The sequence below is a fragment of the Myxocyprinus asiaticus genome, chromosome 36 (assembly GCF_019703515.2).
Source record: "Myxocyprinus asiaticus isolate MX2 ecotype Aquarium Trade chromosome 36, UBuf_Myxa_2, whole genome shotgun sequence".
NCBI classification, from domain to species: domain Eukaryota; kingdom Metazoa; phylum Chordata; class Actinopteri; order Cypriniformes; family Catostomidae; genus Myxocyprinus; species Myxocyprinus asiaticus.
In genome coordinates this window covers 19,360,173-19,373,834 of record NC_059379.1, presented here as the reverse complement: position 1 = coordinate 19,373,834, position 13,662 = coordinate 19,360,173, and the positions used below count along the sequence as shown (strand labels likewise).

Below are 13,662 nucleotides of genomic sequence, written 5' to 3'. Positions count from 1 at the left end.
CTGTCTCAATGCTGTTTTTCTAGCATGTTTCATCATTTTAGACCTCTATGGACCTCTTTGAGGTGCAGAGAGCCTCGCTTCCATCCAGATTGGATGTGATATGTGTGCTGTCTGGCAGTGCGGATGTCCTACTGCTATGCTCTCCCACAGTGTGACCTGAACTGCACTGTTTGAGGAGGCAATGAGGGTCTTTCTGAACCACTGGCCATCCCTCTCTTTTCATTATCCTCTCCCCTGGCATGAGACCACTCGACTGGAGATGAGAGGGGGCTCGTTTGTCAACTTGTCATTATTTTGAGGCGGACTTCTTTGCAGTGCCGGCCTCTGTGGGGAAGGGTAAAGAGTGGGGTTTGGGGTTATAGGCTTCAGTGGGAGCTATAGCTCAGAGGAGGTGGGCACTTTCTTGGTGGTGTAGACCAGTGGATGAATTCAACCTTTGCAGCCCATTTTCCTTTCGTAATATGATATAATTCTGAGTGAAACAATGTAGGCAAGGATGTGATTTTATCTATTGGGAATTGATTGGTTTGTGAAAAGTGGGCGTTCAATACCACATTGGAGCCAGACTTGAATGTGAGTTCGCAGTAGATCGAGAAATGTGGAGAATGAAGTTCACACTTGAGAGTCCATCTTAAAGCGATAATTCATCCCAAAATTAAAATTCTGTCATCATATACTCACCTTCATTTTGTTTTAAAGCCATATGACTTTCTTTCCTCCATGGAACACAAAAGGAGATGTTAAGCAGACTTTTAGTCACCATTCACTTTTATTAATGTATATGGAAAAAGATGTAATTGAAGTGAATGGTAACTGAGAAAAACATTCTGCCTAATCTCTTTCTGTGTTCCACAGTGGCAAGAAAGTCTTATGGGTTTGGAACAAAATGAAGGTGAGTAAAAGTGAGTTTAATTTTTGCGCAAACTATTTCTTTAACACCCGTCATAACAGCCCTTTTAGATTACATCCAAAGCAATTTGGCTTTAGAGCAAATCATTCCACGGAGAAGGCAAACTGCTTTTTTCTGGAGAATGGTACATCGAAATTAGATGAAGGTGGAGTTGTTGGAGCCATATATTTAGATATAAAGAAGGCCTTTGACACAGATGACCATAGAATCCTTCTTAAAAAGTTGATAAAGTTCAATGTTACACCCATGGCAATTAAATGGTCAAAATCATACTTAGATAGAAGGATCCAGAGAGTAAAGATAAATAGAGAATTGTCTCCGGCCCTTCATTGTGATGTTGGTGTACCCCAGGGATCCATTTTGGGATCTATTTTGATTGTTTAGTTTATATATCAATGATTTACCCACTGTTTGAAGTGATTGTGAGGTGCAGATGTATGCAGATGATACTATGGTGTATGTGCATGCAAAGACTAAACAACAAGTTAAGTGTAAACTCACTGCTGGACCTGTTTTTCTTAATTACCACCTTTTATTTTGATCAAGTCTTATGCATTATGGTGCTCCGTTTCCCTGCAAGGCGCAATGTAATCTGCGCTGTGATTTACTGACTAACTGTACATTTCTTTGCAGATATTTTATTATACATTTTTATTTATTTTTCCATGTTATTAATGTCATATTCTTCTTTGAAATTTATTTTGGGTATATGTTAAAACAACAAATGAGCAAATGTGTGAGAAGGTGCTTCCTTTAGTGTGAGAATATTACACTGATCACACTGAGAAATTATCACACTGATTGGTTTTACAGTCCAATACAGAGATAAAATTGTTGATTTTATTTGTTCATCTGTGGGGATTAATTTGACTACTTTTCACCAGCTTGTTGTAGTTTGTGCAGTCTGTAATTATAATTATAATTAATTAATAATTATACAATTACAATTATATTTATTTATCACACATTATACATTTGCACATATACAGTGAAATTCTTTTTTTTTTTCACATATCCCAGCTAAGCTGGTGTCAGAGTGCAGGGTCAGCCATGATACAGCACCCCTAGAGCAGATAGGGTCAAGGGCCTTGCTCAAGGGCCCAACAGTGGCATCTTGGGGGTGCTGGGGCTTGAATCCCCAACCTTCTGATCAGTAACCCAGAGCCTTAACCACTGAGCCACCACTGCCCACAATTCTGGGAATGCGGGAATTCCCACATTATGAAGGCCAAACTTTCAATACAATCCCATGCCGAATTCAGAACCTGTTATAAAATATATAATAATATAACTTTATAACATAAATAGCTAGTATGTGCCTCACCTTGAAGTTTATAACAATGATGATAATTCTCTTTAATTGCATGGTCCAGTTCTTAATGGCAAAACTGGCCCGACCAAATAACAATGAAGAAAGATGAATTAATTGATGTTGCTATAGCGAGCAGCCCCCTCTGTTGGTCAAAATAAACAGCACATGGTAGGCTTTGCTGCTTGTGCTAAGTTTCTTTCCATGTAATATTTCAATATGCGGGCTGTTTTGAACGCTCAGGAAAAACGGGGACATTTCTGGGGACAGCTCCAGTCGGGGACAGACCACCAAAAACCCGGACGGGGACGCCTGGTCACCCTATCATAAGGTAACTTTGGGTAACGGCATCAGCTAAGTGGCAAATTATTATAGATACAGTACTCTCCATCATGAAGGCTCAGTTGTGGCAGTGCTAAAAGTAGCATTCATCATTTTTATAGATTTAAAAAATTAAGTACAGTATGTTACAACAACTAGATGCAATAGGGGGGTGTAAATCAGTGTTTTGCAAGAGTTGAGACCCTTGCAACATGACTACAGGATCATTTCTAATGGCCTCATCCACACGCAGACACACAGTCTTCTTCAGGGGTTGAAAGAACATCCCTTTACCGATTAGTATGCATGCTGTCATACTTGTGTTCCTGTCTTTGTCTTGTTTTCTGCTGTCTCGCTCTCTCTCTGTTATGCTCTCAGGCTCGGCAATAGCGTAACAGCAACAACGGATGCTGTGACGAGACAGGCACAGAAATTACAGGAAGAGTGTGTGTCTTTGTTTGTGTGAAGGAGAGGGCAGCCTAATTGGTGCTAGCCTGCAGCTAGCCCATCATCTCCCTCACAAGCGAGTAATGTCTCTGTACTGGTTCCATGCCAGATGTTGTCCTCTGGCTTAGAGGCCGGTCTTTGCGCAGAGGCAGATGTGTCCAGCCTCCATTATGCAGCTAAATTATCTAGGCATGTACACACTGGGCTCAACAATTAGAATGGCCCGCTGGCCTGGAGCCAGTGTGAGAGAATTTAAGGCCAGTTGACGGAACTTTTATTTGCCCTACTGGGACATTGCTGCATTTTCACAGCATCTTATATGTGTTTATGCCTTGCGAATTTAAACATTTGGTTTTCTGTGATGTATTGGACATTGTTTGTGAGGATTCTGCTAATTTGAACTTAAAAGTACTGCAACATTATCTAGCTGGCTAACATAGATGAGGTATTAATATGAATGACGAATGACGTGTAAAATTCTTGGAAACATCACTAAGAATGGGATGAAAATTACAATCCAAAAGTGTTGGGGAGAAACTAAGTATCAACACTACAAAATTTCTATTGCCTCATTGTTTTTCATTGTATATGTTGTCTCGTTTTCGTGGAAAATACGGCTCTGATTGAATTATAAATTATATCGTCACAGTTATACATTAAAAAATATATTGATGCCTTAAGTATCATCAATGTAGCTACTTTTTTAGTAGCTTGTAATGTAGCTAACTTCTTTTTCAAAACAGTGGCTTTAGACTGTGGTTTAACAACTTTGAAACTGTAGCTTGCAAAGATACTATACTGTACAACATTTAAAGTAGCTTTGCCAACATTGCAAACCTCAGTAATGATAATATGCCATAATTTTCCAACAAAAAAGGTGTGTTTATGAACATACTGTAGAGCCATTAAGTTACATTGGTATGCTGAATAATTTCCATCTATTATTAAAAAAACAAAAAACAATAGTAATTTATTTGTGAAGAGAATGTAAGATTTAAACTATAGATATAAATATCTTGGAACCCACTTCATATTAAGTGTCTTTAACTTCTATTGCATAAAAAACTATTTGAAACAATGTATTATTGTGTAAGTTGTTACACTGAACTTACATTTAAATTACCTGCAAATAACAACATCTGTAATTACACTGTTGAACCTACCCTGAACTTTAACCCTAAACTAACCCCTTAACATAACCCTATCTGTACCCCAACACCGGTAGCAGCCAATGCAAATCTCCCAAGAGTTTTGCAGAACGACATGTATGTATAAGTACACTGGATCAGATGCTTAATTTTTTCATGTAAGTACATAATTGATGAAGAAACCTAATACAAAGTGTAACCATATGTTCTGGCACATATAAAAATACATTGCTAAAAATAAAATGTGTCAGTTATTGTTGTCGAGCCAGTGAAAATATTGGCAGGGCAAGTAAAATTTTTAAAATCCTTACTTTTGAGCACTGACAGTGCTGAGTTCCTCCTTGGACCCATTTGGGCATTTTTTCCCTGTCTCTGCTCTGTCTATTTTTAACCAAACTATAATACTCAGCACTTCTGTAGTTCTAAGTGTCTGTGTGTCTCCCCTGTGCTCTCTGTCTGGCTGAATGAGCAGCTGTTGAGATTATACCAGTCGCTCTGAGACCACAGCCATCTTTCATAGCAAATGAGATGTCTTGAGATCCTGCCCACTAAATTGAATTTCTCAATAAAATAATTGTGATACGAATAAACAGATTAAAGCAACGGACGGTGGTAAACTGAGCTTCAGAAGCCCCTCAGCAGGAATACATTATGTGTTGTCTTCATAAATTCAGCTTCACAATAAAATGAACAAATAAAACAAGATATGTAATGACTCTTTTTTTTATTGCATTTCTCTTCTGGTTAGAATGAGCAGTGTTGATCAGCAGCACTGTTGTGAAATCTCAGTGTCTGGCTGTAAAACACTTTAGTAACCAATCGTTCAACTGTCCTCATCAACTCTGGACTTTATGATCAGCCATAGTGCTGCTGTCACTGCCCAATGTTCTCAGTTTTTAATGTTTCCTAACTCTCTCTCTCTCTCTCTCTCTCTCTCTCTCTCTCTCTCAGATGCCACCATCCTCAGTTATGATGGCAGTAAGTTCATGAAGATCCAGTTGCCAGTAGTGATGCACACAGAGGCCGAGGACGTGTCGCTACGGTTCCGTTCTCAGCGTGCCTATGGTGTTCTCATGGCAACCACCTCCCGGAACTCTGCTGACACACTGAGACTGGAGCTGGATGGAGGACGTGTCCGACTCACTATCAATCTAGGTACAATAGCCAATTAGAGTGCTCACTTTAATAGTTAGCACTACACATGAAACTTAAAGTATATATGACACAACATAGCATGGCATATTTACAAATAAAGTTGGTGCTATGCATGTAGTATTTTTTGCAACATCATTGACCTAACTTAATAATTATTTGATTATATTTTTCCAGTTAAGTTTATCTGTCTATTATCTAAGTTAATAGATTTTACTCTGTAAGATCCATTTTTATGAATATCAAATTTTTTCACATATGCACACACACGTTTACTTAGCTATAGGAAAATACCATAGACTTCTATTTTTTATAAAAAGCTCATTATAATTACCATAGATGTTTTATTTTATTTATATTTTATTTTTTATTTTAGACTTTTAAAAAATATGTTTACTTTATTTATAAATCAATTTGACCTTTGAGGACATCCTTGGATGTCCCCAAGGATGTTTTGTCAGATTTATCTAAGTTCCCCAGTGTATAGCTAAGTAAAGCTACACACACACACACACACACACACACACACAGAGAGAGAGAGAGACATTAATCTTTCTTGCTGTCTTTGTGCATTGAGAAGAAGGATGTAGAACCTTCAAAGGCCAGAGTCTGCGGCCAAGCGCTCACTCCCAGATGAGCACGCTGTAGACTTCCCTTCCAGAAAGTGCACACTCCCTGCCCTGTACTGATATATACTAGTACTACACTAGTCTAAATTGCAGTCTTCTCCTACACACTTCCAAATACTTTTCAGGACAATTAACAACACATTGGTCCATTCAGTACATCACCTTTGCATACTTCACTACACAACCCAAACACGCTTTCGTACATACCAAATATTATGCAGTCTCGCTCCACACAGCACCACCACTGCTGTTCATGAGTTCAACTTTAGTTCACATGAAGTATTTGTGAACATCAGTAGTTTGACTGGTTGCATTCTGTCCTCCCACATTATGCCACATATTTATCTGGCAGAACTGATTCTAAAACATTGCTCTGAATGGCATTCTGCAGAAATGTGTATCAGAACCAAATATTACAACATTAATACTGTATGTACAGTATCTCCAAAAAGTATTTGGACACTTTTGGACACTTAAGTCACATTTACAATTGTGCGATTTTTATTGCTTTAGAAAACAAAATATCAGACTAAGTGGCATCTGAAAACAAATGATGCAAGGCTTTTTCTTAAGCCTTGCCTTTTCTTCCATTTCTTCCATCAGATTAACCATCTGATCCCAAGTTCAGATTTATCCTATGGACGGTATGAGGTCAGTTTCCGTCAAGTTCAAACAGGTACCCTAGCTGAGTAACCACAGGTAGTTTAGTACATTACCTATGGGCATCCTCCACTAATGTTTGACAACCAGTGTTGTCTTAATTTTGAACAAAATTGTTTTATATATATATAGTTTTGACTCATTCTTACTTTTCTTAAAATAAAAATAAAAAAATCACGGTTACAGTGAGGCACTTACAATGGAAGAGAATGGGGCCAATTTTTGAGGGTTTAAAGGCAGAAATGTGATGCTTATAATTTCATAAAAACACTCATTAATTCTTATCTTAAAACTTTTTATTGTTTGAGCTGAAAAGTTCTTACATTTTTTATTTTTTTGGTCATTTATGGGTTTTGGTCATTTAACGGTTATCGTCATGGCAACAAAGTTGTCAAATTAGATATAACTTTACACAAAAAAGATTAATAAGTGATTTTACTGTATCACACTTAAATCATGTCAACACGCATATTGTTTACGTATTGTGGCTATACTTTTGAAACATTTAGTATTTTAACATTTACAGATTGGCCCCATTGACTTCCATTGTAGTGAGTGCTTCATTGTAATCACGATTTTGGTAGTATTTAGCATTATGTATATTGATTGAGCTTAACTTCTATTAAAACTGTAATATTCCTTTAAGTCTCCAAATACTTTTTTGCCATTTACTCTTCCATTTACTTTGCCAGTACTCTGCCATTTAACATGTCCACTTACATATAATTTTTCTAAAACCTCCCTAGAAACCAGCAGTCCCTGCAGACTTCATCCTACACACGTACACATGCACAAACAGACATGCACCCACACAAACACCAATCATTCCTTCTTGCCCTCAGGGTACTGCACTCCCTGTTAGGGTGGACACAGTTGCTCTCTGGCTGTTAGCGGCCACGATTTTCACTGTGGTTGACGACACGCGAAGGCTCCAGCCTCATGGGAAAAAGATAGAGCTGGATTTGTGTAATGCTCTGAATTCCTCTCGGCCTTACACTCCATCATAACACACACTCAAGCATGGGACAGCCCTGGCTGTGCACAAGAAATATCGATTCCCCATTCCAGAGGTACACGTTGCAACAGATAGTAAAGTGGAGAGGGCCGCCACCAAGGATTCAAGGGCTTATATTCATTATAGTAGCAACCAGAACAGAACAAAGGCAGTGCAGTGCAGCTTGAAGTCTCAGAGGTAGTATACATTTTAGTGTACTTAATACAGTTCACCTTGAGTTTATAATTTTACTTGAGAATTAAACCTATATATATATATATATATATATATATATATATATATATATATATATATATATATATATATATATATATAGGTTTAATTCTCAAGTAAAATTCACATGGGATCATGGTTCGAAATAGCAGTTATAAAATAGCCTGAAAGTTAATAAATGTGTACCACAATAAGTAGAATTCATTTAAAAGCAGGAGTTGCAGTATTAGTGACATTAATAACACTAGTGTCTGTACACGGTCCTTTGGGACAGTACTGTGAGACATGTTCCCACGCACACAAGACACACACACCTCATCCATTCTAGTTTTCCTCGAAGCTTCCCTGCGAGAGACCACCATACAACATGTTATTTCCATGTATATTCATGAGCATGGTGTTCTTCTCACATGGAAGCAGGAAAAGTGAACCTCAAGTCAAGGGCTGTGGGTTTTTGGAGTGCTTTTATCTACAAGAGCATTCTGAATTCAGCTCTGCTCCCAGGACGCTCAGGCTTACTGTGGACATGCTCTGGTGCTCTGCTGCGACATGTCCATTAACACAAGATTTGCCTCTCCCTCTTATCCGCCAGCCATTTTCTGTTTCCAAATTCTCATAGAACATAAGTCGTTCTTTAATTCATCTGTTTTGACTCATTAAAGGGAAACTGGTTTTAAAAATGTGCATATCAGAGCATCAGAAGTGGCAATGGCGAGGACAGTCTGTATCACTGGCATGTTTTCTCTCTCCTTTCTGCTTCCTGTGTCATTTTGTGAGCTAACCAAGAGGAAAATAATCAATTACCTCTGAATATTCAGTAGTTCCGAGACTCATATGGAACTGGGTACAATCACATTTCAGTATATGCCAAATTTGGCTAAATTCAAAACATATTAGGGGACAGCGAAGGCATGAATATTCATGAGCACAGGAAGTCAGTCTGTGTTCACTCCACCTGGGCTTCATTATCTACATGCAGGAGGTAAAAAAGAAAGTGTTAAGATCTGGTCAGTGAAACAGCCCCTCGCCTGTCCACTCAGTTTGCGTGTCCGTCCCCAGTTTGTGGGCGATGTGTTGTAATGGATGTCTGCAGTCATAACCTTGAAGGCTGAATTTACATCTTGTCTGTTCTTCCCCATCTAGACTGTATCAGGATTAACTGTACTACCAGTAAGTGACTCTTCCCCTCTCTTCTCTCTTCCTCTCTCTATCTCTCCTCTCTGCCTCTATGATACTGAATAAAAGCACCCTTTATATGTGTACTGCTCATTTGTATGTGTGTGTGTGTGTGTGTGAGAGAGAGAGAGAGAGAGAGAGAGAGAGAGACAGTGTGTGTTTGGAAGTGTAAAACATAGCAGATATGAGTGCTCTGTGTTGTGGCCAGCAGGGCTTTGAGTGGTGTGCGAGTGGACTGTCAGGTACGGCTAGTTTTCGCCTGTGGGCTGCAGGAGCCTTCGGTCTCCCTGGCAGCCATTTTCTAGGAATGTGAGAAATGGAGCTGACTGCAATGAGAGGAGAGGCGATTAAGTTTCTCACTCACAGATCACACTCCAGCTCACGCCGTTTCCAATAACCCTCGCCCAGATCATTTCCTCAGAGAGTCTCTCCTCAAATCCCTCCTCAGCCTGGAGCTTTCCAGCCAATGACTCTTTCGCTTTTCTTTTCCTTTTCTCATCTCTTTTTTCCTTCATGGTCACTGCAAGAAGAGTGTAGGAAGAAAGTGTTTGTTTTTCAATAGGAAGAGCAAAATGTTTCTGTTTTTTCCCCCCTCATTATAGGGATAGTTTAGTCAATAATTGTGCCAGTGGTACAATCCGCCCCCTCCTAATAATTAGTCTATAATTATATTCACCGGACCCCATGTTGTTTCAACCCACCGTTATTTTAATTCTTCTTTGAAACACAGACAGAGATCCTGCTTGGAATGTCCGTGCGTCTTTTTTCCATGCAACCGAAGTGGATAATGTTTTTGAATTCCAAGCTCCGAGAAAATCCATAAAACTAGTCATATATCATAAAAACATAAAAGTAGTCGGTGCAAATGGTGCACTATATTAAAGAGCTGAGTCCTAAATGACATATCCATCTAGTGTATGAATTTTCAAAGTGTAGTATCGTCCAAAATGGAACACTAGCATTTATACTACAGGGAAGCATTTGCCTTTTATCAGCTGACGGAAAGCCGCTAGCTTTAAAGCATTAGCCAACCTTAGTTTAACACTTATATCTAAAAGAAATGTACATGTGCACACAGCGTAGGGTGATGGTAAAGCATTCAACTTACAATTGCAAGGTGCTGTCTTTACTGAAATTTCACTAGTTGCCACCATTAATTATAACAGTTTTGTTAGGCCAGCATTGCGACAAGATAAATTCGCCCCTTCCACTAGAAAGTGTGAGCCGTGACCATCGAGTTCATTAGATTTCCAACATTACACACATCAGGTACTTGTACACTTCTTTTCATTGCATTTTCAGTGTGAACATACTACTTGTACTACTTACATTACAAAATGACATGAAACAGTGCAAAAGTGTGTGATTTGGGATGTACTTCATTTATTTAGAAGCAAAGTGATAAAGATCGAATGATTGCTAATGATCAAAAATCACTTGCACTTGTGTTAAATTCAAAACTGAATTTCTTTGGATGCGCTGCTCTAGATTTGACATCATTGATGCCAAATGCCATATTTCCTTATGTGTCACATGACCAATAGCATCACAAACATGAAAGATTTTGAGAGCAAAGACAGGGGAATCAGCCAAATTTCTCTTGTGAGTCACAGAAGAAATAAAATAATACAGAGTTGGAATGGCTGAACTATCCCTTTAGAAGAAGGAGAAGAAGAGATATGATGAGACAGATATGTGTTCTCCATCTCTCTGGGCTTCTCCAATATATTTTTCTCTCCCTTTTCTTTCAATTTCAGAGCTACAGACTCTCCTGGCATAGATTTTCGGAAAGCCTCTGGGTAATTAATGGCAGTCTCAAAAGCCTCTTTCAAAAGAGTCTTTGTTTTTGTTTTTGTGTTTGCTTGTTTCCTTTACATTTGTCTTTGAGTAACTTATAAGGTGTAATGTCCCCAAACTGCCAATGCTCAATCACAATCAAAGAATGAATGCAGTGATCAGCTTCCTCACAGTCAGACTAATGATGACTCTGCATCCAAATTTGGCCTTCAAACAATGTATGCTTTTCAGTGTTGCATAGTAACAGTGAACTGATTTATGCACAGAAGTAGGCAAGCCAGAGTTTCTCATCCAATCAAAAGGTTCCAGAGATTTCAAGGATTTTTACCTTTCATCCAAAAATTTGATAAAATGCTTTGTCCCATGGTTTTACTTATTGCATTTTGTTTCGCCACCCTTACAGGTGTTTTTAAAAGATGTGGGGTTAGCCACATCCTTTCCTTTATTCTCTCTGTATGGGAGCAGAACACTTTCTCACACAGCAGCCTTCTAAACAGGCCAGTGATAAATAAGGCTAAATATAAATTCAGTGGTTTGCATAAAGAAAGCATAGGAATGCATAGGAACTTTAAATATAATTCAAAACTCAAATTGTATCTCTAGACAGGTGGTACCTGGTACACATACATTTAATATACAGTCAGTACAATTTTTGAACATATACACAGAAAGACGGGTTATTCAATGTGCCCAAGTTTTGTGTGCACGCCTGTTTACATTTGGACGTCAATAGCAAAGAAAAATCGAATGATTTAGAAATTTGAAGTCTCATGAAGATGTTGATTTTGAGTAGTTATCAGCATATTGGTGTGCTTTTGAATGCTCTTTAAACAGCATCATAAAAGCACTGTGCTCATGCCATACTGAAAATACAGTATGCCATAAACACTGAAAATATAGTAAGATGCAGCACAACAGAGAAACATCCATCTGATGCATGTGTTCAAAAAACGTCAGTTAAGAAATAGCAAGTGGGAAGTCATTTCAATGCATTCAAAACACCCTTTCCCCAAATCAAGAGATTCATGTGAATTCAAAACAACCTCAAACAACCTCCTCTATAAATTGCAGCAGCATTTACTGAAGCGGCTATGTTCATAAATATGCAGTGGCAATGTTCCTGTTTCATTTGTGATGCAAATAGAACAGAGGACAGGGTGAGAAGCGATGTGGAGAGTGCTAGCCCTATGAGCCTGAGAGAGCCACACTCATTGTGTGTTTGAGTGTCTAAGCGTGCCGTTTGTTTGTCTGTATTTACTGATATTTACACAGTGTGGCAGACTGTATAAGTTTCAGCCTCTTTTCCCACACTGTGGTCTTGGCCTTTGAGAACAAATATTAAAAGGCCATTTACGGAGGTCCCTGTTCAGGTCCCACAATCTCAGCCCTAACCTGGCCTAATTTCTGAGCAGTAGAGCAGATGGTCACATAATCATGCCTCCCTCTGTTCCATCACTGCCCCAGTATCCCAGTTTGCCACAGCGATGTTCAGATCTGGGCAGGATGGCTGACTTTGTTCATGTACCATTGGGCATCAGACCCGAAACCTTTTATCCCCCATGATTGGCTCTTTAAATGATTTGTTGCTTCCTGATGAAGCCCCAACTTGTCTCCCAAATTGAGCTATCCAGAGACCTGAGGGTTCGATGGAATGCTCTGTCTGTAATATGAGTCTTCTCAATAACTCAGCAGTCTGCACAGCATAGCCATCATTTGTTTGCCAAATGCATTCAGAGAGGAACATTTTATTGTTCAGATGTTGCTCTTTCATAGCGAAGGAGACTTAAAGGAATATTTCGGGTTCAACACAAGTTAAGCTCAATTGACAGCATTTGTGGCATAATGTTGATTACTACAAAAATACATTTCGAATTGTCCATTCTTTTCTTAAAAAAATTAAAAAAATGAGGTTACAGTGAGGCACTTACATTGGAATGTGGCCAATTTTTGGAGGGTATTAAGGCAGAAATATGAAGCTTATAATTTTAACTCATGTATTATTTGAGCTGTAAAGTTGTTTAAATCATAATTTTTACAGTCAATTTAGGGTTTGTTACATTACATCGTCATGGCAACAAAGTTGCAAAATTGGCTATAACTTTACACAGAAAAGGTTAGTAAGTGATTTTTTCACACTAAAATCATGCTTACATGCATACTGTTTATGTCTACTTTTGAAAAAGTATTTTAACATTCAAAAATTGGCCCCTAGTGCCTCACTGTAACCCAGATTTTTGCTTTTTTGATAGAAAATGAGTAAAATTAATAGATTTTTGTGGTAATCAATTTTATGCCACAAATGCAGTCGATTGAGCTTAACTTGTATTGAACTTGGAATATTCCTTTAATGGAGTTCTTAGTTGTGATTAATTAAGATATCAGCTTTGTCTCTGATGTTTCCCCTACACCCAAAGGAGAAATAAACAGTATATAGAGTAATGGTATAGAGCTATAAAATTAATGTGGATAGCTCAGACCAGCGGGTAAACTTGGATGGAAAAAAAGTTGGTTTATATTGGAATCTTTTACTTTAAAGCTGCACTACGTAACTTTGTGTTCTCTAGTGACATCTGTGGTTGAAACTTAAAATTGCAAGAAATTTGCAGAAGAATACATTACGTCAGTCGTGTTTCGGCACTGCTCTTCTGACGGATGAATCTCCCAATTTGAGCTTACCTGGACGTCGCCTGTGCCGGAGTCATAACGTGCCATTTTCATGTTGATATTATGTTATATTAAACATTACTTGTTTTGATGAAGATAAACAACACTCTTATTTACATATTTGAATGCATTTTACACTTAAATCACTTTTCTGACACTACACTTTTAACACTTTTAAATAGAGAACAGGGGACTCTCCTCAATCACTACCAGTATATTTT

The 13,662-nt window shown here is 38.3% G+C and overlaps 1 protein-coding gene across 9 annotated transcripts in view; it reads left to right on the top strand.

Annotated features, from left to right (window-relative positions):
* LOC127426713 (neurexin-1a) overlaps positions 1–13,662 on the top strand; it is a 220,116-nt gene that overhangs the window by 108,159 nt on the left and 98,295 nt on the right. For 7 of the 9 annotated variants that reach the window (XM_051673678.1, XM_051673676.1, XM_051673677.1 and 4 more), the window contains 2 exons: positions 5,087–5,290; positions 8,948–8,974. In XM_051673678.1, coding sequence (XP_051529638.1) covers positions 5,087–5,290; positions 8,948–8,974 — 231 coding nt within the window. The remainder of the gene's footprint in view (positions 1–5,086; positions 5,291–8,947; positions 8,975–13,662) is intronic. The other 2 variants (XM_051673679.1, XM_051673675.1) reach the window with 1 other exon arrangement.